Below are 26,483 nucleotides of genomic sequence, written 5' to 3'. Positions count from 1 at the left end.
CATATGCATAAATGTCAATGGTCGTCGGACAGTGACAGGTGCATGTGGGCCCAATAACTTAGGAGGTTCTGCCACAGAATGGTATCAGAACGATCGTTACAAGGTTTTTGTTGTATTGTTTTACGAAAACTTCAAAATGATTTGGGATGACTAAATTTAACTTGATAATTTGGTCCAAATTACTTCTGACTTATCTTATTTCTTTCTCACCATTCCCTATTTGATTAAAATGTTTTGTGTGGTGGAGTAGTAATATTACTATGCCCTATATACAAAATAAATGTTGTTTATATGCATTATAAACTTTGATGTTTTTGTTCGTAAGAACGATTCATGCATCATGAATAATTCACTCGTTACTTCCTTCACCTCTTAGTCTGGAGTTAAGTAGTGAGTCTGGTTTGAGGAATGTAATCCATCTTAGCTACTCTTTGGATTTTGATCAAATGGTCTTACTTGGATTAAATTGGTTTCCTACAGTATGGCTCGTGCCAAGATGACGCCCCGTAAGTCCACCAGACCCAAAGGAGTTCCTCGTCACCAACTTGCCCCTAGAAATGATGGTGCTAGCAGTAGCAGTACTAGGCCTGATCCCCAGGTAGAGGTACTGAGGGTTTCTATGGAGTTAGCACAATCTACTAGAGATAGGGCTTTGGATGTTATACAAATAGGAGAATTACAGGGTCAATTGAGGCAGCTCACCACCACGCATAGGAACTGCGAAAGTATGTTAGTTCGTATGGTGGAAGGAAGAAATGAAGCTTGGCACAGGGAAGATGTAGCTAGAGCTAGAACTCATGAGCTAGAATTCTATGTAGAAGATTTAGAAGAACATAATACATATCTACATGAGAAAGTTCATAGGCTTAGCAATCTACTGAATCCGAATCATGAGCCTCAAGCTGATGCCATGGACCCCGGTGTCATCCTTGCCGATGATGATGAATCAGGAGAGGAAGAAGAAGAAGATCCTGAAGAATTAGTAATGATCGATGAAAGTGATGATGAAGGCGGTAATAATTCCGGAATGGATACCGAGCCTGAAGTTTGAAGAAATTGAGGAAAGGAGGAGAGTTGTATAATAGTAGCTCTAGTTAAGTTATGTAGTTCTATTTTCGTACTCGTAGGTTTGTTTGTACATTAGTAAGCTCCATGTAATGTGTCTAGAGTAAGCTTTGGTACAATTCAATAAAGACATGTGAAAATAGTTTGGTTTGTTATGAGCAGATGCGTCGTACACGGGGTTCGTTTATTCCAGGAACTTCACAAGATGAGGACGGTATTCCAGATCCGCCACCAATTCCAACCAATTTAGCTGATGCTATAACTGCACTTGTCAATGTGACGGCTGAAAATTCTCGTTTGCTTCATGAGATGGCTCAGAGTAATCAGAATCAGATGTACAGAAACCGTGGGCGCCACCATAACCGACAAGAGGCTACATATGTTGATTTCACAGACACAAGACCCCCGGTGTTTACTAAGGCAGATGAACCATTGGAGGCTGATGACTGGCTTTGAACCATGGAGCAGAAATTTGACCTTATCCCATGCACGGAGTATCAGAAACCTACGTTTGCCGCCCAACAACTTAGAGGAGCAGCAAGTGCTTGGTGGGCAAACTTAGTGGCTATGCAACCAGCTAGCATTCCAATAACTTGGGCTGAGTTCCGTACGGCCTTCAGAGCCCATTATATCCCTGAAGGAGTAATGGCTATGAAGCTAGATGAATTCCTTGCTTTGAAACAAGGAGATCAAAGCGTGATGCAGTATGTGGGAAGATTTAATCATCTGTCCCAATATGCATCCGAACATGTCAATACCGATGCCAAGAAAAAGAGGTGGTTTATGAGAGGCCTGAATACCAAGTTGCAGACTATGATGACCACTTGCACCAATGTCACTTACCATGAGGCAGTAAATATTGCAATTGCTTCAGAATCAAAGTATCGGCAGCATAAGGAGCTCAAAAAGAAAAAGAGTGTGCCGTCTGGATCTTTTGGGGGAAATCAAAAGAGGCAGAGGGTGATTTATCATCCAGTACAACATAATCGTCCTCCTTATCGTCCACCGCAGTTCCAAGCCGGGCAACAGTCAAATGTCCGTCCTGCTATAACCTATCCGAGTTCACAGTCGACCAATGCTTCTGGTGGCAATGCTCCAACATCCCAGGGTCACAACTATCCGTGTTACAATTATGGTAGAATTGGTCATTTCTCTAGAGAATGTCCATATCCTAGGTAGGCTAATCAAAATTATCAGAAGGCTCCTGCCAATCAACAACAGGGTCAGACACCAAATAAGAACCCCAATCAGAATGCTCAGAAAGGTAAAGATGAGAGGAAGATAGGACGGGTGTTCTATATTCAAGCTAGAGAAATTCTAGAAGGGGAGCCAGTGATGATGGGTATGTTTCCTGTTGCCAATCACCCTGCAGTTATACTTTTTGATTCTGGCGCATCGCATTCATTCATCAATAGAACATTTGTCGTGAAGCATGAAATTTCAATTGGGGCAACAAAGGAAAGTTTCTTTATACAGTCGCCCGGGGAATGTCTGTGTACTAAGGAGATGGTATACCAAGTACCCGTAAACCTGGGTGGGCATATTTTTCCCACTACCATGATTATCCTTAAGGATTAGGATATAGATGTAATTTTGGGAATGAATTGGATGTATCAGCATAAGGCTGTTATAGATGCTTTGAATAGGACCTTAAGAGTGAGTTTGCCTGATAGTAATTCTCAACTTCTTATCCAACTTCCAACCCTAAGAAGATCAGTGAGCAAGATTTGTGCAACTGCTGTCAAAGAGATTAGAGATATTCCGGTAGTGTGTGAATTTCCGGATGTGTTTCCTGAAGATTTACCCGGTCTACCACCTGATAGGGATGTACAGTTCAATATAGAGTTACAACCTGGAACAGCTCCGATTTCTCGGAGAGCTTATAGGATGCCACCTAAGGAATTGGCCGAGTTGAAAACTCAGTTACAAGAATTGATTGAGAAAGGGTTTATCCAACCTAGTTCTTCACCTTGGGGATGTCCAGCAATTTTTGTGAAAAAGAAAGATGAGACCCTGAGGTTATGTGTTGACTATCATCCATTGAATGAAGTGACCATCAAGAATAAGTATCTATTACCTCGGATAGATCTGCTTTTTGATCAACTGGCCAGAGCCAAAGTTTTCTCTAAGATAGATTTGAGATCAGGATATCACCAAATCAAGATAAAGCCTGAGGATATTCCCAAAACGGCATTTACCACAAGATATGGGTTATATGAATACTTGGTAATGTCTTTTGGTTTGACAAATGCTCCAGCTCATTTCATGTATCTAATGAACTCAGTATTCATGTCGGAGCTAGACAAGTTTGTAGTGGTGTTTATTGATGACATTTTAGTATATTCCAAGAATAAGAAAGAACATGCAGAACATCTCAGAATAGTTCTGACCCATTTGAGAGAACATCAACTATATGCCAAGTTCAGCAAGTGTGATTTTTGGCTTAAGGAAGTGCAATTTCTTGGACATGTCTTGTCAGCCGAAGGAGTTGCAGTTGATCCAAGCAAAGTGAAGGATGTGCTTGATTGGAAACCGCCAACCACAGTTCATCAAGTTCGGAGTTTTCTGGGTTTGGCGGGATATTACCGTCGGTTTATTCCAGATTTCTCAAAGATATCAAAATCCATAACTGAATTGTTGAAGAACCAAGTAAAGTTTGTCTAGTCATCAGATTGTGAAGAGGCTTTCCAGACTCTGCAGAGACTGTTGACTACTGCACCAGTATTAGCCCAACCTGACATCGAGAAGCCGTTTGATGTTTATTGTGATGCTTCAGGTATTGGTATTGGATGTGTGTTGATGCAAGAAGGCCGAGTCATTGCCTATGCATCCAGGCAACTTAAGCAACATGAAGAACACTATCCGACTCATGACTTGGAGTTAGCGGCTGTGGTTCATGCTCTGAAGATTTGGCGGCATTACCTGCTTGGTAATACGTGTCATATGTATACAGACCATAAAAGCTTAAAGTATATCTTTACTCAGTCAGAGTTGAACATGCGACAAAGAAGATAGTTAGAACTGATTAAGGATTATGATTTGGAAGTACATTATCACCCTAGTAAAGCAAATGTGGTTGCAGATGCTCTCAGTCGCAAAGGTTATTGCAATTGTCTGACAGTGAGAACAATGGGTTTGAATTTATGTCAAGAAATGGAAAAGTTGAATGTAGAAGTAATTCAACAAGGAAGTTTGACCAACATAATTGTTGAAGCCACTACTCGAGATCAAGTTATTGCTGCTCAGAAGGAAAACAAAGGTATAGCCCATATCAAGGAAAGAGTCAAGAAGGGAAAAGCGGAATGCTTTAGTATTGACAATGAAGATGTGTTGTGGTTTAAGGATCGCCTGGTGGTACCAAAAGTTCCTGAGTTGCGGCAGTCAATTCTAGATGAGGCACATGCTACTAGGTTATCCATTCATCCGGGAAGTAACAAGATGTACCATGACTTGAAGCAAAGATTCTGGTGGACTAAAATGAAAATAGAGATTGCTAGATACATAGCAAAGTGTGATACTTGTCAAAAGGTGAAAGCTATACATTTGAGGTCTGCTGGTGAATTACAACCATTACCTATTCCATCTTGGAAGTGGGAGGACATAAGCATGGACTTTATTGTTGGTCTATCCAAAACATCAAAGGGATTTGACTCAGTATGGGTTATTGTAGATCAACTCACTAAGTCAGCGCATTTTCTTCCAGTCAAGACAATATATCCTACGATCCAATATGCCAAAATGTACTTAGCAAGAATCATGAGTCTCCATGGAATACCCAAGACTATTGTGTCAGATAGGGGTACACAGTTTGTCTCCAACTTTTGGAAACAATTGCATTCTTCATTGGGTACTAAACTTCTGTACAGTACAGCTTATCATCCGCAGACTGATGGACAGACTGAAAGAGTCAATCAAGTACTTGAAGATATGTTAAGGTGTTGTGTCCTTAACTATTCCAATAAGTGGGATGAATGCTTACCTTTAGCCGAGTTCTCATACAACAATAGTTATCAGGAAAGCATTAGAATGGCTCCATTTGAAGCACTCTATGGTCGTAGATGCAGGACATCATTGAGTTGGTCTGAGCCTGGAGAAAGAAGATTCTTTGAAGTTGACCTTGTGAAAGAAACAGAAGACAAGGTTAGGCAAATACAGAATAATTTGAAGATAGCTCAATCCCGACAGAAGAGTTATGCGGATAGAAGACGGAGACCATTGGTATTTACCAAAGGAGATTTTGTGTATCTGAAAGTGTCACCAATGAAGGGAGTTACCTGTTTTGGTGTTAAAGAAAAGTTGGCGCCTCGATATATTGGACCATATCAAATTATGGAGAGGTATGGAAAAGTGGCATATCGGTTGAAATTACCTGAACATCTTGCAGCCGTGCATGATGTGTTCCATGTTTCTCAATTGAAGAAGTGTCTCCGAGTGCCTGAACAGAATGTTGAAGTTGAAGTAGTGGAACTAGAACCGGATTTAACTTATTCCGAATATCCTATCCGAGTGTTAGATCAGAGAGATCGTGTTACTCGAAGACGGACAATCAAGTTCTATAAAATACAATGGAATCAACATTCAGAAGAGGAAGCTACTTGGGAATCAGAAGATTACTTGTTAGAAAAGTTTCCCGAAATTTTAGCGTCAATATAGAATCGAGTAATGTTAGTTGAGCTCGGTAGTACAAGTTGTGTTTTGTAAAAGGGACCTCAGCTGTTTTATGGACAGACTTTGTATGTGTTCTTATGACACATTTCCTTTTCCATTACTTACCCTATGGCTTTGAATCTCGGGACGAGATTTCTTTTAGGGGGAAGGATTGTAACACCTCGGGTGTTTAAATATTAAAATCTGACATGTCATCATATGCATTGCAAAGTATTTGACATTTGGCGAAAACTTTGATGTGCATTTACTAAAACAAGTTTACAATTGTGTAATGAGTGTTGAATTGTATTGTTTGACTCAAGTTCAAAGTTTGTCTGGGTTTTGAATTTTTCGAGAAAACCCCGCTTTTCAACATGTAAACCCTACCCTGAAAATCCATTTCAAAATCTAAGCATATTTTGGGGTTGGGCCCAAAAGAAAAAGTGTAGAGCTTGGCAAGTTATACAAAGTTTGTTTTTGGAGTTTTTGAAGTTGTTTAGAAAATTTTTGAGTAAATCAAAAAGGCGTAATTCGGTAAATTTCCCTATTCAAATTCAAAAGTTCATTTCAAAATCTAGATCGAATTAGGAGATGGTTATAAAAGCAAAGTTGTAGAACTTTTGATTTTAAACAACTTTTATTTTTGGAGATTTTTGAGTTGTTATGAAAATTTGAGAGTAAATTGTGAAATTTGGTGAATGGCAAACTTGTAATTACTGTGAACAGTGTTCACTGCTTGCGCTACACTGCCGGTGAGCTTCGGCTTGCTTCCAGTCGCGCGCGTGGCCGTCTGGGCATCGCGTTGGCACGCTGAAGGCTTCGTCGTGGCTTCCTTGCGCTTCTTTGGCTGTCCTATAAAGCTCTGGAGCCGCCGCCGTTCTTCTTTCTTCGCTCTCTGTTTTTCCCGTCGCCGCTGCTCCACTCCGGCGAGCCCGCACCGTCTCCCTAGAGCCGTGGTCGTCTTGGTAAAGACCGTTCCAGTTCCGTCTTTCTCTTGTGCATCCACCTAGCCAACTGTGGTTGGCTGATTTCGCCGGGAACTCGCTGACCACACTCTTCTTCCTCGCGGCCGGCAGAGTCCCCGTCGAGCGAGCGCCGTCGTGGCCAGTACTCTACGGTGAGCTTCTGATCTCGGGAAGCATTGTTTCAGCTTCTCGGTGATGCCGTGGTGCTTAATATCTTGTTGATTACTCGTTTTGTCCACCACAGTCACTGGAACACCACCGTCGTCATTGCTCGCACCACCGTGATCGCTGTAAACGCCGCCCCGCTTCACCATTGCTTCTCCAGCCTTAATTATTGCTTGAACGTGTTCGTGGTGAGCTACTGGACCTTCCCATGCCCTCTGTTTCCCCGTTTTTGGCTTCGTTTCGCCGGCGTAGCACTGCCGTGCCACCGCGTCCGCCATGGCCGACGCCAAGTTCGTAACTCGTAGTAATTCGTCTAGCTAGTGCCTTCAGTCGATGCGCTGTGATGATGTGGTCATTTTGGTACCTTGATCGTCGCCTTTGGACTCACCGTCGGTGAGTTTGCGCCGGTCAGCGCCGTCGTCGTCGTAGTCAACACGCGGGAGGTAGAAGATGACAGGTGGGGTCCGATGTCAGTGACTCAACGTTCAAATGGATTTTTCTATTTTCAGATTTGAATGAATAGTGTCTGTTTTTGTTATTTTTGTGTAGATTTATTTAGAGCTCCAAAAATTATGAAAATTTTTGTGTGACTTCTCTGAGATGTATAGTATTTAAGAAAAATATGAAATAGTGTTTTTCAGTAAGTTTTAAATGTGATAAAAATTGCTCAATTTATTCATAAATGGATTTTCAGGATTTTTCTAGGCTTATTTATTTATCCAAAAATTATGAAATTTGTTTTGCCACTTAGTTATCATGTAATGAACATGTACTAAAATTTTGGGCTCAATTAGAATAAGTTGATTTATTTCATAATTTTGAATTAAATAATTAATTCATAAAAGCAAATAGTAACCTTTAGTGATTTAGGTTTTGTTTGGAATTTTGGATTGAGTGATGACCTTGGGTCATTTGTTGATAATGATCCTTGGCAGTGGATGTATGCGTTACGAAAAAGATTTAGTTTGTTTGACTTGTAACTGTACCGCGAAGGAAAGTTGTATTCAAATTGCTAATTTTTGTATTCATCATCGAGCATCATATTTAGTATTCCGCATCATGTTGAACATGGCATTGTTATTACGTGTAGTGAACGAAGGTGAAAACATGGTAGTTAATCAAGCTGTTGAAGTGGTTCATCCGTCTGTTGAGGTCGGATCGAATCCTTGTGTATCGTCGCAGGAACCGGACTTTTCCGTCAACGAAGGCAAGCCCCGGATGCATACAACCCTACCTTGTGTTTTATAAATTAATTTCGCTTTTGCTTTCTGTTACTGCATTAAGTGATTAGGAGTTAAGTAAAAGCCTAATTGGTGCATTACCACCCTTGTTATTCCATATTTACCATATTACCAGTTTTAAACTCGTATATGCCTAGTCTTGCTTAGCTATGCGTAGAACGATGAAAGTCGGGTGACTACCTGCCACCCGCAAGTTACAAATGGAACATTGGTTAATTATGTTAGCATGTGATATGGGAATGTGGAGTAATAAATCTAGACCGGGCGGACTCGGTGTGTGTGAGCCACAGGACATGGAGGTCTTGTGAGCGGGTTCTTTCCGCCTGTGTCGATTAAGGCATGTCCGTTGTTGAATTGTATGAGGTGAGAATTTGTAGTACTAACCACATACTCCGGTAAGCCTGAACTTGGCAATTCTATTACGAGAATGGCTACTCGTGCACTGGGAGTGGAGAGATGGCGGGAATAGCGTGTACCCACGTGGCCATGGGCTGGAATGGTGGAGTACTGTGTTCTCGGGTGGCGCGGACCCATTCTTGTTTTAGAGGATCCGAGGGTAGGTTGGTATATGGAGGTCAGGGACCTGCATATGTTGTGTGGTCTGGAATCCCCAGCTGGGTTTTAATCGGTTCGAATCGTCGTTGCTCCTCGGTTATGGAGACTCAACTCACTGTTCATCATCGTAGAATTAATAACCAGAACTTGAATAAGGCTTGTGAAGGTGTTGGATATGAAGTTTCATGATCTCAGTGCGGATCGTGTCAGCTTTGTATATAATTCTCGAGAAGTTTTCTATATAAAGAATGTTGTTAAAAGATCTTTTACGCAAAAGAACTTTGATCATTGTTAAAACTATACCTTGAATCCCTGAGCCTGCATTACTGAGTTTATCAGTTAATATTTCGGATAAGTCTTGTTGAGTACCTTTGTACTCAGGGTTCGTTGACCCCTTGTTGCAGGTGAGTCTCATGAGCAGATCTGTTTTGGATCGTGCTGCATGACTATCGTTCGTTCTGACGACGAGAAGTAAATGTGTGATCCTTGGGCAGGATGTTTATCTTGTGTGTTAAGTATATGTTAATTATAACACTCCACTACTACTATGGTTTGTAATATTTATCGAACTTAGTTTGTAAGGTTTGAAACAACTGGTTTGTAAACTATGTTATCGTAAGACTTCCGCTGTTTTTACTCTGGTTTTGATATTTGAATAAATGTTGTAATACTGCAATGACTCTGTAACGTGATCCTGCTCGGAAATCGTGGATGATTCGGGGTTCCCCGAGGACACCCGACAGTCTTTTTAAGTTAATGGAAACATATGCATGAATGTCAATGGTCGTCGGACAGTGACAGGTGCATGTGGGCCCAATAACTTAGGAGGTTCTGCCACACCGTGGAGACCACTCGATTAGTAGCCGCAATGTAAAGCAGGAGTGTTTCGTCTTCTCTTGGAGTAGTGAGGACCAGAGGTGACGTAAGGTATTGTTTTCAGCTGTGTGAAAGCAGCGTCTGCTTCCTCCGATCACTCAAACTTTTTGGATGCTTTGAGCAGTTTGAAGAATGGTAATCCTTTTTCGCCTAATCTTGATATGAAACGGCTGAGGGTGGCCATGCATCCGGTAAGCTTCTGAATATCCTTCACCTTTTTGGGCGGCTTCATGTCCAAGACAGCTTTGACTTTCTCCGGGTTAGGGCGTATGCCATCATGACTGACGACGTTGCCAAGTAGTATGCCAGAAGGAACACCAAAGATGCACTTTTTTGGGTTTAATTTCCACTGGAATGTGTTAAGGGCTGCAAAGGTGCGCTCCAGGTTGTCAACAAGGGTATGTGCTTTCTTTTTGACAACTATATCATCAACATAAGCCTCGACGAGGTCGTCTTTTATCTCGTCTTTGAGGCAGGCCTGTATAGCACGTTGATAGGTAGCCCCAGCGTTCTTGAGCCCAAACGACATTATTGTGTAGCAGTTAGCGCCGAAAGGCGTGATAAAAGATGTTTTGATCTAGTCGTCCTTTTTTAGAGCGATCTGGTGATAACCAGAGTACCAATCGAGAAAGGAAAGCAGCTCATAACCAGCGGTTGAATCTATGACCTCGTCTATGCGAGGTAAGTCGAAGGGGTCCTTAGGGCAGTGTTTGTTGAGATTAGTATAATCAACGCACATTCTCCATTCATTATTCTTTTTGCGTACAAGAACCGGGTTGGCTAACCACTCCGGATGATACACTTCTTTGATAAATCCAGCTGCCAAAAGCCGTGTAACTTCTACCCTAATCACCTCCTTTTTGTCGTGAGAACCGTCGTAGCTTCTGCTTGATAGGTTTGGCCTTACCGTTGACATTCAAGGAGTGCTCGATCAAGTTCTGAGGTACACCGGGCATGTCAGCAGGTTTCCATGCGAACACATCCACGTTGCTCCTCAAGAACCTGACGAGCGCGTCTTCCTATTTGAGATCCAGGTTGGCCCCGATAAGGGTCGTTCTGCTAGGATCACCGTCGACCAGCTGGATCACCTTGTGCTTCTTGGACTTGATGTTCTTGCATGGAGCTTCGAGCTCTGGGATCTCTAGGTGGTCGGTCGAGGTCTTCTTGGCATCGAGCATGGTCTCGGCCATACGAATAGAGAGGTCGTGAGCCTCTGCTATTTTGAAACTATCGTCCTCGTAGGTATAAGCTGCGTACACATTGCCTCGGAGGGTTAGAACTCCTTTCTCGGTAGGCATCTTGAGCACCAGATACCTGTAATGAGGTATGGCCATGAACTTGGTGAGCGATGGTCGACCAAGAATAGCATGGTAGGTGCTATCGAAGTCAGCGACCACGAAGTTGACGTAGTCAGTGCGAAAGTGGTCTGGGGTCCCAAATTGCATAGGTAGCATGATCTGCCCGAGAGGTGTAGAGCTCTGTCCAGGGAGAACACCCTAGAACTGTGCCTCGTATGGCTTGAGGTCCGCCTAGGCTATCTTTAGGGCGGGCAGACTATTCTTGAACAGTATATCGATGGAGCTGCCGCTGTCGATCAGTACTCTATCGAACTGAACCTTGTTGATGCAAGGATCGAGGACCAGGGGAAAACGTCCTGGCTCAGGTATTATGGCCCATTGGTCCTTTCTGCTGAAGGAGATTTCGCGGTGAGACCACGGAGGGAGCCGCAGATCGGTGAGGAGGTTGTCGGTGTTGGCCACGTTCAAGCAAGCGCGGGCGAGCAGCTTGCGTTCTCGTTTGGTCTCGATGGACACCTTGCCTCCGATGATGGTGTGCACGCGATCGGTTGGCTTGACGTACTTGTGATGAGGATCTGCGTCTTCGTCGTTGTTGTCCTTGTTGTGCTACTCCCCTACGTCGTTAGGCTTGTCGGATGTATCCGGAGCCTGTTGATGCGTGTAGATAGACTTAAGAATGCGGCAATTCTCCATGGTATGGTTTGACTTAGGATGGAGCTAGCAGGGCCCTTTCAATACTTTGGCGTAGTCGTCTTCATAGTTACGACGTCCGCCACCTTTTTTAATAGTGTTGACCTCGCCGTCGTCTTCCCGAGCACGCTTGCCCCTGTAATCATCAAGGCGGTTACGCCGCTGATTATGTTGGTCGCGATGGTCGCGGGAGTCGTTGCGCTGGTTGCGGCGGTCAAAATTATCGTTCCGACCATGGTTACCGTGGTAGTCGTCGCGGTGTAGGAGGTGGTCGAAGCGTGGAACCCTTGCTGCCTCTTCGATAATTATCTTTTTAGTGTCGTCGGTGTCCGCATATTTCTTAGCGGTGGTCAGGAGCGCTGTGACCGATTCAGGTCTCTTGTGGAGGAGCTTGTCCCTTAGGGCGTCATGGAAGCAGAGGCCAGTGATGAAAGCCTCGATTACCTCATTGTCGGAGATTGATGGGACCTTGATGCGCATCTTCGAGAAACGTCGGACGTACTCGCGCAGTGGCTCATCTTTTCGATCCCGAATCCGTTGCAGATCATATTTGTTGCCGGGTTGCTCGCAAGTAGCAATGAAGTTGTCGATGAAGGCTTGCTTGAGCTCTTGCTAAGAGTCAAAGTAGTTCGCCGGCAAGCTGACCAGCTATTGGTGACCTGCATGGCCAACAGCGACTGGGAAGTAGTTAGACATGACGTGCTTGTCAGCCATAGCTGATCTACACATAGTTTCGTAGAGCATGACCCATAATTTGGGGTTCTCCTTGCCGTCGTACTTCTGAAGTTTCTCGAGCTTGAAGTTCTTGGGCCATATGACTTGGCGAAGGTGTGGAGTAAACTGCTTCAAACCCGACGGGCCGTGGGCAGTGTCATATTTCATACGGCGATAGCTTTCATGGGATGCACGATTGTTGGCTCTCTGGTTGATGCGAGCGCGCAGATCACATCCACCGAGGTAATGGCGGAGATCGTTATTGCCATCGCGGCGATCTCGATTGCCATCTAGATTAGCCCTGCGACCGTGATTATCACGGCGATTGTCGCGGTTGTCTCGGCGGTTATCGTCCCGGACGTCGTGGCGGTTATCCACCCGATGGTGGTTGTCATCCCGACCACCATCATGGCCACCGTTTCCACCTTGACGGTTATCTGATGGGTCGTTGTTGCGCGAGCCACGTTGGTTGGGTGGCTATGAGCAACTTGAGTACTAGCGGCTGTGGCTTGACTCGACTGAGATGGATGGAGCCCGGCTTGATTTACAATCTCTACGGTCTGGGCCATAGCAGCCGTCAGATAGGCTTGTATTTCATCGCGAACTGCCTGGGTTTCCAAGGTGTTGGGTAGCCGTTGCATTGTCGCCATGGCGACGGCTACGTTGGCGCTTGGAGTCCTAAAGACCTGTTTGTCCCCCACCCTATCGAAAGCATTGTTGAGGTCACGTGGCTGGACCCTTATGTGTCGTGCCTCCTCTTCTGCTTTAGCTTCGATTTGCCGGCGATTAAACCGGTCAATATTGCGTGCCTCGCGTGCAATCTTTTCTTGTTCTGTTTCGCCAACTGCTGGCGGTTCGTCATTGCTGACAACATTGATCAAATCCCCTCGCCTTGGCGGGAAAGACAGGAATTGTGGGAACCCCGGAGCGTGGTCTAGGATATCCAGATCGTATTCGATGCCTTCATCGTCGTGATGTACAAGACACAGATGAGGAGCTGTAGATGCGATGCCAGATGAGGAGCTGGAGTCACCCTCTTGGACCATGTGGATGGACCCTTCTTGATTATCCACAATCCGGATCATGTTGATGAAGTTGCGTGGCTTCGGTCGAGGTCGATGTACAAGACACAGATCTGAGCAGCGCTGTATATTATACGCGTAGTTGGAGGCAGCGTTTCGCAGGCCGTAGGGCTGGCCCTAGTAGTTCTCCGTCAAGGCTTCGCACTCAAAAGCTGGAGTTTCACCGCGGAGGCTGGCCGGCGACGAGCGGAGCGCCCTTCAGGAGTAGATATGACTACGAGATCTGTACCAAGTCGTGCAGGACGACCGGCCCGAGCGGGTTGGGTAGATCTGTTGTGGGGAGCGTTTACCTGCTCATTAGGTCGACTTTGAATTGCACTTACCAGAGCTAGGGTTTCGACGAGTTTGGTGCCGACCCGATCGATGGAGTCGAGCAGGTCGGTATTGTCGATCTGTTTCCCTTTGTAGCGGGGAAGTGGACGACGAGTGGTCGGCGTGGCTGAAGATGATGCAGGCATGGTCGGAGCCAGATCCATCGTGGTCGGAGCCGTATCCACCGTGGTCAGAGCCGTATCCACCGTGGTCGAAGCCATAGCCGATGCAGGTGAAGCAGTGGTCGGCGCAGACTGAATCCACGCCTCCTCCGTGGTCATGGCGATGAAGTCGTTGGAGCCGGTGGTTCAGGTGATCTGGCCGACGGTGAACGTGAGGCCGTTCGGCGTAGCCATGGAGCCGGAGATGATGACCATCTTGTTTGCTTGAAGAGCAGTACGCACACCCCCTACCTGGCGCGCCACTGTCGACGAAATATGGTCGACAGTCTACCTAGGGGTATGCCCAAGGTAGTAGATTATCGACAGACAAATGCGCAAGCCACAAACAAGATGGTGACGCAAGACAGACACGTGATTTTATCCAGGTTCGGCCGCCAAGAAGGCGTAATACCTACGTCCTGCGTCTGATTGTATTGCTGTATGTCAATGAGAGATGTTTTTTAGAGGGGTCCCCTGCCTGCCTTATATAGTCCGGAGAGTAGAGTTACAGATCTGGAAACTAATCCTAGCCAGTTACAATTGCCATAGGTGGCCGGATAAGGATTTCTGTTCTAACCGACCAGGATCTTGCTTAATTGCCAAATCTGTCTTGACTCCTTACGCGGGACTCCGAACAGGTTGACCGGGCCGCGCGTTGTCCTTTGGTGGATCGGACCCTCTGATCTGGGCCGGTCCAAGCCTAGCCATAAGGGTATAGGGGTCAATATCTCCACAATCCCTTATTTACAGTGTCTCAAACCTTGTTTGCCGCTAGGAGTGCTAAAAAAGGAGCTAAGGATCAAATGGGGGAGGAAGGAGGAGACAGGAGAAGACCACCTCCTAAAATTTCAGATCTGTGATCAACCGTGCCACCCTCGCCGACCTCTCAACCAGCCCGACCGGCGTCGAGTCCGCCCCGACCCCGAGCCGAACGACTGCAATTTCCTTCACCTTCCACAGGGCACACCGCCACGGGCTCACAGAGTCACAGTCCACACTCCACGGCAGCGTCGTCGTCACAGGTTCACAACTCAGAGGCACGGTGCATCGTTAATAAAAAAACAAAAAAATGGGCACGGCCACCACGGCAGCAAGTTAGCAACAAAGCAGCGGAGCCCGAATTCTCCAATCCCCGCGCCTTCCCCGGTTCCCCCGTCGCGAACCCTAACCCTAGCCCGCGCGCCTCCCATGGACGAGGACGCCGGCAGCGCCTCGCCGCCGCCGGTGCCACTGGCTCAGGCGCCCCCTCCTCCTCAGCATCCCACCGCCGCCGCCCCCTCGCAGCGGGACATGGCGGCGTCCCCCACCAGCTCGCGCTCCGTGACGGAGACGGTGAACGGCTCCCACCGGTTCGTGATCCAGGGCTACTCGCTCGCCAAGGGCATGGGCGTGGGGAAGCACATCGCCAGCGAGACCTTCACCGTGGGCGGGTACCAGTGGGCGGTCTACTTCTACCCCGACGGGAAGAACCCCGAGGACAACTCCGTCTACGTCTCCGTCTTCATCGCCCTCGCCTCCGACGGTACCGACGTCCGCGCGCTCTTCGAGCTCACGCTCCTTGACCAGAGCGGCAAGGGCAAGCACAAGGTCCACTCCCACTTCGACCGCTCCCTGGAGTCCGGGCCGTACACCCTCAAGTACCGCGGATCCATGTGGTAAGTTCTGTGCAGATCCTCCCGTCCCATTTTTTGCTTGTTCCTTGTTTGGTTGTGTTATTAGGTTCGTTATAAGTACGAGACTGTTCCTGCTGAGACGATTTATCATCCATAAATGTATTTTTTCTTGTTCCTTATTTGGTTGTGTTAGGTTCGTTATAAGTATGGCTGTTCCTGCTGAGACGATTTATCATCCATAAATGTTTATTCTTGTCTAGAATTATAGCCTAGTATTAGTCAATTACGGTTGGTGTGGTTGAGTTAGGTTTGCTACTACTTACTAGTACGAGAGTGCTCCTGTTGTGCCGATTTAGCATCCACAGAGGTTTATTCTATAGTGGAATTATAGCCATTCGATATTCAGTTAGGGTTCATGTTGTTGTGTTAACATGGGTTTAGTGCTGTTATGACTGGAAATGTTGATATTTTCTACTAGTAGTTGTTCTTTAGTTTTAATAGTACATTGCTCTTTGGATCAGTTTTGATTTGAATGATTGTGAGGTGCTGAATTGGCTTGTGTGCGCCTAATTTGCAGAATGTACTCCAATGATATTGTTGGACTTCATACTGATGTTTGTTGCTGTGAAACTTTGGATATGACTCCTTGGGGAGTTTAGTGTGCTTAAGGGTTTATTTGGTGGTTTTCATCTTGGTGTTCAGGTAGTCGTATGAATTCCCCATTAATTGATGTGTGTGGCTATGTTCTGTTTGTTTATCCATTTTCATATGTGTGTGGTTATGAATTTTCAGTTGCAATTTGTTCTCATCCAAGAATTCTTTTGTATGTTTCATTGTTAACTATACTTGTGCACTGACGAATTCCAGTTTCCCCTGTTGAAATTAGATTGTATATACGTGTTATGGGGTTATTGAGTCCTTGATGAAAGTGCACATCTTCCTGATTGCCTCATGCAGTTTGATTTTTGTTAGTCAAGCACTCCGGCATGTTAATGCTGCTGTTGAATGTATGTTTTCAGTTTTTATTGTTTGTCAATTTTTGCAGTGTAATGGTGAACTGGTTCTGTAACTTTTTAGTGCCTTTGTGCTAAAGCATACTGACATTCTTCTGGTTCCTGTTTGATTAAGTTGAGTTGTTTGATTTTGTGGTCTCGATCAGTGAATCAAATCTTGAATCTTGCCTGGAAGCAGTTACAATCCTTCCTTGTTTGTGGTTGAATTGGGGGGGGGGGGATGCTGGTATGCATGTGATAGAAATCTGGCATTAGATGCATTTGTTTTTGAGGTCCCTGGATTTGATATTTTTTTGTCCCATTTTGCTTGGTAAGTTCTGTGCAGATCCTTCTGTCCCATTTTGCCTGCTACTTATTTGGTTGTGTTTGGTTCGTTATAAGTATGAGATGTTTATTCTGCAATAGAATTAACAGCTAAGTATATTACTCAATTACGGTTGGTTTGGTTGTGTTAGATTTGCTATTGCTTACTAGTACAAGAGTGCTCCTGTTTTGCCGATTTAGCATCCACAGGTGCATGGTTTATGAGGCGTCGCCTAGACGACAAGGCGTGGTAGAGGTGCTGGGTGTCGGGGTTGCCACAACCTCTGCGTGTATGGCGTCCGCCTCATAGGATCAGGCGTCGCCTAGGCGCAAATGGCGTTGGGCGGACGCCTACAGTACCGCAGTGGATGCCGGATGCAATTCTGCAGGGAATGGATGGGAAATCGACCACGGGTGGGTGGGACATTGAGCACGTGTCCGAGCCAGAAGACCCGTGGCGGAAAGTGACCGCATATATGTTCTTGCGTGGAAAATTTCCCGCTTGGCGGCATTTACCGCGTGTGCGGGCAGCTTCACGGAGAGAGAGGGAGAGGAAAAGAGTAGGCCTGAGGGCAGGAACTCTTGGCTGCGGCGGCGGCGGCCCTGCATCTCCGCTTGCTGCTCATCTGCTCGAGTCCAGCGGCTGCCCGCATCTTCCATGAGGCCGCCCCTGCATCTCCGCCTGGCTGCGCAAGTCCACCAGCAGTCCGCACCTGCTCCCCCGTCTCCGTCGACCGGCCGGACCTGGGCCTAGTACGCTCCCTGCCTCCTCTCTGCTTCGAGTCGCCATCGCCGTCCGCAGGTCCATCTGCACCTCACCTGTCCGTCCGCTTCGAGTCGCCGTCCGCAAGTCCATCCGCACCGCACTTGTTTGTCTGCTTCAACTCTGTCCCCTGCCTCCTCTTGTGTTTTGTCTCACCAAAATCTCCCATCTGTCTGCCGCTTTTCATATTTGTTTGCTCTGGCTTTGCTCATTGATGGACTTGTGGTGCATCTACCCTGCTTTCAATACTGTGTGCTGCTTTCTACTCCCTCCGTTTTAAATTATAAGTCGTTTTGACTTTATTGGTTCATCCATTTTGCTATGTATCTAGACATATTATTATATCTAGATGCATAGCAAAATGGATGTACCAAAAAAGTCAAAGCGACTTATAATTTGGAACGGAGGGAGTATATTTTATTATTGGCCTGTCACATACTAAGGAGTAGAATAATGCCTGCTTGTGCTTGGGTTGTTATTTTCTTTGAGCATTACGTAACGCAAAGCACAAGGATCTTTCTTTGATTAGTATAATATCTGTTTGGGTTCTTTCTTTAATCTGTACACTTTTACAGAACACAAAGTAGAAGTTTTCCTTTGATTAGTATAATACTTACTGATTAGTAGTACTCCCTTAGCTGTGCTAGTATGTGCTGGTCTCAAGCACTAGGAATAAATAAGGTCTGTATGTGCTGCACTAGTATCTACAATTCTAGCTTACACACCACCTTCGTGGCGCCTAAAATGTGCATATGGCGTTGCCTAAGCGTCCACCATAAACACCTAGGCGTTGTGAAGGGGGTAGGGCACCGCGCCTCGCCACAACCATAGTTTTTACGGCGGCGTGGCGAGGCGCGGCGACCCACCACCTTCACACCTTTACAGCGTCTATGGCGCGTGGCGTGGCGACGCCATACACACATCGGCGTGGCGAATACATACATTATAGTCTAGGATATTAGGAAATTATATTGACAAATGGTAATGCAAATGTAGCTTAAAAGGTATAGTCTACAATATTAGCAAATCAAAATAGCAATGTAAATGTAGCAAGGAATTTTAATTACAAGTACATGGGGATCAATAGAGGATAATGGAGATCGATGTGGCTTCACGAAATCGCAGGTAAATATGTTATTGTAGATATATAAATATATAGATTATGTGCTAATTTGTCAAAATATGTAAGAAAGAAAAAAGAAATGAAAAAGAAAAGAGATGGTATGGGCTTTTATTTAGTGGCCCATCTAAAAAAGCCCACGCACCGCCGCAGTCTTTACCCTAGCACTAAGGCACACAGCCTGATAGCCGCCGCCGTTTCTTATCTTCCTCGCAGCGCCGCCGCTCCATCTTCTACTCCCTCCCCCACTCGCGCTCGGCATGAAGGCGACGCTCCATCTTCTGCTCCGTCCCCCACTCGCCCCCACTCGCGCTCGGCATGAAGGCGACGGAGGCGGCGCTCAGGCTCGGGCTCTCAGCGACGGCGGGGCAGTCCCAGGCTCGGCGGCGGCGTCAGCGGCTCCTCCTCCCGCCTCTCGCCAGTCACCTGGTGCCCTCGCCTCCGTCCTCCGCACACCGGCTGGCGACCCTGCGTACGCACCTCCCTCTCCCCTCCCGCCTCCGCTGGACCGTCGACGGCGCACGACCCCTGCAAAAGGGGGAGGCCGACGGAGGGCTGCTTGCGGTTGCGTCTCGGGCTCGGTCTCGGAGGGCTCCAATCGGCCACTCGGCCTATACAGGTACCCTCACGGCCTCACCCTCACCCTCACCATCTATTGCGCCCGCCACAGCGCACAAAGGCGCCACAGGACGCCAAATCGGCGCCACGGGGACGCCACGGCGCTATGGCGGACGCCATACATGCCGGAGCCGTGGCGTCGCCGTGGCGAGAGCCAGAAAAACGCCACGGCGATATGGCGACGATATGGCGTCGGTATAGCGACGCCTTAACAACTATGGCCACAACGCCTCAAAAACCATGCACAGGTGTTTATTCTGTAGTGGAATTATAGCCATACGATATTCAGTTATGATTCATGTTGTTGTTTTAACATGGGTTTAGTGCTGTTATGATTGGAATTGTTGATATTTTCTACTAATCGTTTTTCTTGGATCAGTTTCAGTTTGCATGGTTGTGAGGTGCTGAATTGGCTTTGTGTGTGTGCCTGAGTTGCAAAATGTACGCCAATGATCTTGTTGGACTTCATGCTGATGTTTGTGGCTGTGAAACTGTGGATATGACTTGAGAGTTTAGTGTGCTTATTAAGGGTCTATTTGGTGGTTTTCATCTTGGTGTTCAGGTAGTCATATGAATTCCCCATTAAATTTTTTTCTCAAAAACGCAGGAGAGCTGTGCCTCATTATATTAAGAAGAATGGAAGGGGTTAGAGCCCTACAACACACACCACACACAACCCCACACAAATTGATGTGTGTGGCTATGTTCTAATTGTTTATCCATTTTCATATGTGTGTGGTTATGAATTTTCTGTTGCAATTTGTTCTCATCCAAGAATTCTTTTGTATGCTTCATTGTTAACTATACTTGTGCACTGACAAGTTCCAATTTCCACTGTTGAAATTAGATTGTATATACGTGTTATGGGGTTATTGAGTCCTTGATGAAAGTGCACATCTTCCTGATTGCCTCATGCAGTTTGATTTTTGTTAGTCAAGCACTCCGGCATGTTAATGCTGCTGTTGAATGTATGTTTTCAGTTTTTATTGTTTGTCAATTTTTGCAGTGTAATTGTGTAATGGTGAACTGGTTCTGTAACTTTTTAGTGCCTTTGTGCTAAAGCATACTAACATTTCTTCTGGTTCCTGTTTGAATAAGTTGAGTTCTTTGATTTTGTGGTCCTTCTCGATCAGTGAATCAAGTCTTGAATCTTGCCTGGAAGCAGATACAATCCTAACTTGTTTGTGGTTGAATATGGGGGGATGCTGGTATGCATGTGATAGAAATATGGCATTAGATACATTTATTTTTTTAGATCCCTGGATTTGATAATTTTTGTTTGTTTGTTCATTCTATTTTTGTTGCTTTCTGTTATGTTTGTTGGTAGACAAACCTGTTATTAGAACAAGTGATTCTATGTTAATTTGTACAATTTGAGTTTTGTATTGTTTGTTAGACAACCATCTCATTACATGGGCACACTGAATGATTTTATTCAGTGTAAACAGCAGTTTTTTTTTAATCTGCCCATTTATTTTGGATGTGTATGGTTTGTGGAACCAGTCTAATCACAGAAATTAAACTCTCTTTGATGCATTTATTATGTAAATTGAGAGATGGATGAAGCTTTCTTAATGTTTCTTTACATGTGGAACCTGTATTGTGGGAATCATTGCTCTTGCAATAGTATGCCATTCCATAAAATAAGGACATCTAACTGGCCTCAGATAATTGAATTTTCGCCTATCCTTCTTTGTTTCAGGGGTTACAAGCGATTCTTTCGGCGAACTGCCCTTGAAGCATCAGACTTTCTCAAAGACGATTGTCTGAAGATAAATTGCACTGTGGGAGTTGTTGTGTCAACTATTGATTACTCCAGACCACACTCTATCCATGTTCCAGACTCAGACATCGGCTATGATTTTGGTTCACTGTTGGACAGTCAGGAGGGTGTTGATGTCATTCTTAATGTGGGAGGAGAGAGGTTTCATGCCCATAAGTTGGTGTTGGCTGCACGGTCTCATGTATTCAAATCTCAATTTTTTGATGATGAATCTGATGGAGAGAAGAGTGAAGTTAATGAGACTGATGAACTAAAAGAGTTCTCTATTGATGATATGGAGCCAAAGGTTTTCAAGGTCCGTTGCTGTTCTTGTATTGTGTTTATCCTTCTAGTAAAACAGTGACTAGAAAGTATTTGGTGAATATTTGTTGCAGGCAATGCTTCACTTCATCTATAGAGATACCCTTGTTGATGATAATGAGTTGGGTGCGTCAAGCTCTGATGGTTCTATCTTCGATACTCTGGCAGCTAAGCTGTTGGCTGCAGCCGACAAGTATCACTTACCAAGGCTAAGATTGCTGTGTGAGTCTTACCTGTGCAAGGGCATATCAGTGGCCTCAGTTGCAAGTACGCTAGCATTGGCTGACAGGCACCGAGCCATGGAGCTTAAAGCTGTTTGCCTAAAATTTTCTGCAGAAAATCTTTCAGGTACTTAAACTTATCATACCAGATATTGCTTATGATTATTTCATCCAAGTGGCCCCGTTATTTGCTCCGGGAACTCGTCAGTTGAAAAATATTTTGTAATGTATGAGTGTATGGCCATGCACTGCGTGTTCTTTCTTTTGGTCATTATTCTGGCACAGAAAATTCTCTTGAACTTGGTCAGTTAAACTTTTTGGCTTTACTTCTTGTGGAAATATGCATTCGACTATTACAGATGCTTTTTAAATACAGTTTGCTTGAGGCACCTACATGGTTACAGTTTGCTAGGCATTCATATAATCAGCTGTATATGTCACCTGAGTGCCATATTGGTGCAATAGTTTTTAACGACCTAGACTGTGTTAGCATTTTTTACTAAGATTTTAAGCTATCAACAATTCGGTAGGTAGCATGCAGATGCAGTTATGTGTTAGTGTCTTCTGATAGCAATACATGGGTCATGGGTTCTCTACTTATTCTGCACGTAGTACATTAGCAGCCTCAATTGTGAATAGAAGGTAGTGTCTAATTGGTTACTTGCACTACTCCTAGCCTGTATTGAGCATAATGCAGTCTAGGCTAAGGCAGCATGAACATATGCAATGGGATGGTGTTTGGTTGCCTGTATTGTATGTGATCACCTTCCCACCCTTTTGGTAAGAGTAAAATGTCACCTCCATCTTCTTCCTCCCCCACTCCTGTCTGCCTCTTTTTGGCATTGCTTGGACCGCCTGAGATGGAGGAGCGAGGAGAGCCGGAGCCGCATTTGGGCCAGAACTCGTGGATGAGGTGGAGGTGCACAAGGTTGAGGATGCCGTTAAGCGTGGCGGCACGTGCCATCCTGAGGCGCGCGGTGCGCCCAACGTGGGGACGCAGAGGACTGTGGGCTCGGGGAGAGCGTGTGTTATGACCGACGTCATGTACCAACGCCTGGTCCGACCCAGTCGCTATGCCACGCCGGCGGTTAGGGGCTAGGCGCCCATGATTTGATCTCCCTAGATATTTTGCTTCTTTCCATTATTATAGGTTCTTGATTGATTGATCGGTTTGTTAGGAGAGGGATAAATACCCCTAGACAGTTTTTGAATGAATTAAGCAAGGCAATTATCTTTGCTTGGCCTCAAGGGCTTTCCCTACGCATGTCTCTCTCGTTCGCTCGTTGCTGTGCAGCAGCCTTGCTCCCACACCAGCACGGCTCCTTCTCGCCGACGGGCGAATCAACCCCGGCCACCAATCTCCTACCCGTACGCCTTACGTAGCCACGGTAGGATCCCTGATCCTATCAATTTGGTATTGGAGATGCCGGGTGACGACGACAAGGAGCAGCCGCTGGTTCCGCCACTGGCCGTGGAGGCCACTGCAAAGGCCCTGGCCGACATCGCCCAGTAGCTAGCCAATCTCTCCACCCACCCGACGATCGTGGCGAGCCAACAGGCGTCTTCCTTGGCCAGTGCCATGCCCCCAGGGTTTCCCTACGGGTTGTCGGGTACGGCACCACGACTTCTCCCTCTGCCGCCGCTGCACCAACCACAACCACCACCGCACTGTCCATTGCGCCTGCCACCGCTGCACCCTCCGCATCACGCACCAACCATAGCCACAAGAATTCTGGGTCGATCGGGTCGAGAGACGTGGGTTGATAATTGAAAAAAATGTGGTACAAGGGGGGTATGCCTCTGCGGAACGAGAACCAAACATTTGGTACGTGAATCTAAAGGTTATGGTTCGATGTCCCTGGTATGGAGCATGGAGTTGTGGGTCGCGACTCTAGTGGTTTTGGGTTTATGACCCCGGTATGAAGTCTGGGGTCGAGGGCCGCATATTGGAATCGATTCTTTTTTCCTTTTTTGCGACTCTACCCATTAGGAAACAAATCACAGGAAATTTTTACGGATGGAATTCTCCCGCCACATGCGACACATTTTCTCCAAAAACTAAAATACAGCGCAACATGTACAGTCATTAGAAAACAAATAAAAATTAGAGAGCTGCTTAGTCCGTCGTTGCAAAATCCAGAAGAGAAAAAACACGCTGCGGGCCTATGCTGTGCTCATGGCGGAGGGGACTGGAATCTGGAGGCGATGTCAACGTGACGATGGCTTGAGCCCTCGATGGGATTCCTTGTCCGCCATTCACAACGATTGGATGCCGCCTCCTGACCGTCGACGGAGATGCCGGTGCGGTGGCTGTCCAGCGAGCGCCTTGGCCTCAATTCGATCCCGCTTCCGTCATGACCGTCGATTGAGATGCCGGCGATGCCATGGCCAGGCCAGCGGCGACGCCGGAGATTGGCGAGTTGGCGACAACCTCAAGCCCGATCCATAAGTCTTTCTTCATCTGCATCTCGCCGTCTTCGAACCATGCGGCAATGGGGGCTGCGACCCATATAGGATTGGGACTTGTCCCTTCTTGAACCTCTGCTACAATGGGTGCGCAACCCGTCCAAAAATGGGATGTGGACCCATCTTGTCCCCGTACCTGGATTTGGGTCGGCGTACCTGGTACGTGGTTCGTGGCTTCGATCCTGAACCCTGTGACTATGGTACCAACTCTAGGTCCGACCTAGTGGCTAGGCCACGCCGGCGGTTAGGGGCTAGGCAACCAATATTTTTTTTTGATCGGGTACACCTTGGACGCACACAACCCACACACTCCACACTCACCACACGCGCGTGCGCGTCCGTACACACGCAAAGAGGAGATTGGGAGGCTCTCTAGCCTCTAGTGCGCGGGAAACACGCAGTACCACCAAACGCAAACGCGTTCGTGTATACCCTAAAATTTCTGGAAAAAATTCCAGAAAAAGGTGCGACACTAGGGTTTGAACTCTTGTGGGTAGTGTCCCACTGGACAGCCCTACCATTGGACCACAGGCCCATTCGCTAGGCGCCTAGGATTTGATCTCCCTAGATATTTTGCTTCTTTCCATAATTATAGGATCTTAATTGATCGGTTTGTTAGGAGAGGGATAAATACCCCTAAACAGCTTTGGAATGAATTAAGCAAGGCAATTATCTTTGCCTGGCCTCAAGGGCCTTCCCTACGCGCCTCTCTCTTGTTCGCTCGTTGCTGTGCCGCCGCCTTGTGCCCGCACCACCACAGCTCTTGCTCGCCGCCGGGGGAATCGACCCCAGCCACCGATCTCCTACCCCTACGCTTTACGCAGCCACGGTAGGATCGCTGATCTTATCAGCATGGTGAAGGATAAGGAGGGGGAGCGACAGCGAGATCCGTGCACTGAACGTGGCGGTGGTGGTGGAGGCGGAGGTGGTGGCGGTGGCGGTGGCGGTGAAGGTAAGGACAGGTCCAGCGCATCCACCACCGTCTTCGAGCCCAGGTGGGAAGGGACCGTTATGTTTATAGCCTGCCAGGCAAGTTAGGAGACAGGCATTCATCACCAAACAGGTCCGAAGTACGCCGAGAGGGCAGTGTCGGAGGAGAGCAGGGAGAAGGTTGTGTGGTTGGGATGCCCCTTGGCAGTGGTGGTGGTGGCGCGGTGTGGTCATGGTGTCATAGGAGAGCAGGGAGAAGGGCGTGGGTCATGGCAGTGGGCGACATCCATTGGCGGCGGTGGCGTGTTCCATTTTTGCATACTACTACACAATGCAGCCATGAACCCTTCTTTTTCTTCTCTAAGGCCTAAGCCTGCATAACGTCTAGCGCGGGCATCCAAACACTGCTGACCTGCACTATCAAAGCCTGGATATGCTCTAATGCAGGCAACCAAGACCCCAACTGAATTAGATAGACTGTGGACTGCAACATATTGTCATTAGCAGGTTCAGATTTGAGATGGACTAATATGGCTTGCTAGATTATAATAGTTATGATGTGTTTCATAATGAAGAAGGTATGAGTTGGTGGACAAGTATATTTTTTTTAAAAAAAACTTTTGTCAGGGCTTGAGATTCTGTTATTGCCAACCTTTCCGTTTCAGCATTGGGTAGTTCCAGGGTTTACCCCTGAATACAAGAAAATTATGCCTCCAGTCAACATACCATCGTTTGATCTTTTGGTTGCTTTATTATTTGCACAATTATGTTTGTACAGCTCCTGGTCCAATTAAGTTTATAAAGCTCCATAACCCATTCCAGATACCCTTATGTCTCTGCAGCTGTAATGCGGACTGACGGTTTCATTTACCTCAAGGACAACTGCCCATCTCTCCAGTCAGAGATATTGAAAACTGTTACAGGGTGTGAGGACCAGTGCAGTAGCATTGGGAAGAGCCAGAGCGTTTGCGGGCAGCTCTCGGACGGTGGCGATTCCAGTGTCTGCAGGGTTAGGCAAAGAACCTGAGGCCAACCCAGAACTGACATGGTTAGCCAGCTCTTGCTCTGTAAATGACGATGGCAATTCGTCTGTAACTCTGTATGTGAAGAAAAACAATTTTAGAGGAGCTGTAACTAGCTGTATCTCATCATGCTCCTTACATCTTACCTGCCATGTTGTTTGTAACTAGTTGACTGTTTCAGTTACTGAATCGATGTGTAGACAGCCCTGCAAAAGCTCACGAGTCACGATAAACATGGTGGTCTTGTGTCTTGGCAACTGGCGTTTGCTGCAGGCCAGCAGCTGTCTGCTACTAACCCTTTGATTCAGTTGTATTCTTCTTTCGACTGGAGGTATGTCAGAAGTCAATTAGGAGGTGATTCTGAGATGATGTCATTTTGCTGCAAAGGTGGTGACAATTTTTTTTGGGACTGTTGACAAGTACACGCAATTTACATCTCTGTTGAGATGGTTCTTAGATGGAGTCATTGTGCTGGAAAGGTGGTGGTGACATTTTTTTTTGGTTTGGATCTGTTGGCATTTGGCAAGTTGGATTTTACATTTCTGTTCGCAAGTATCCGG

The 26,483-nt window shown here is 46.4% G+C and overlaps 1 protein-coding gene across 2 annotated transcripts; it reads left to right on the top strand.

Annotated features, from left to right (window-relative positions):
• The first annotated feature begins 14,835 nt into the window (after nt 1–14,835).
• Nucleotides 14,836–26,156, top strand: LOC136549425 (BTB/POZ and MATH domain-containing protein 5-like). 2 transcript variants are annotated; one of them, XM_066540698.1, is made up of 4 exons: nt 14,836–15,426; nt 20,904–21,279; nt 21,359–21,632; nt 25,724–25,854. In XM_066540698.1, exons 1-4 carry the CDS (start codon nt 14,960–14,962, stop codon nt 25,747–25,749), a joined length of 1,143 nt encoding a protein of 380 aa, XP_066396795.1. In that variant the 5' UTR covers nt 14,836–14,959; the 3' UTR covers nt 25,750–25,854. The 2 variants fall into 2 exon arrangements, with proteins under 2 accessions (XP_066396795.1, XP_066396794.1); XM_066540697.1 differs by having other exon boundaries at nt 14,837–15,426; nt 25,744–26,156.
• Nucleotides 26,157–26,483: the final 327 nt, after the last annotated feature.

The sequence above is a fragment of the Miscanthus floridulus genome, chromosome 4 (assembly GCF_019320115.1).
Source record: "Miscanthus floridulus cultivar M001 chromosome 4, ASM1932011v1, whole genome shotgun sequence".
NCBI classification, from domain to species: Eukaryota; Viridiplantae; Streptophyta; class Magnoliopsida; order Poales; family Poaceae; genus Miscanthus; species Miscanthus floridulus.
The sequence above is the reverse complement of the archived record's forward strand: the minus strand, read 5'-3'. Positions and strand labels throughout refer to the sequence as shown.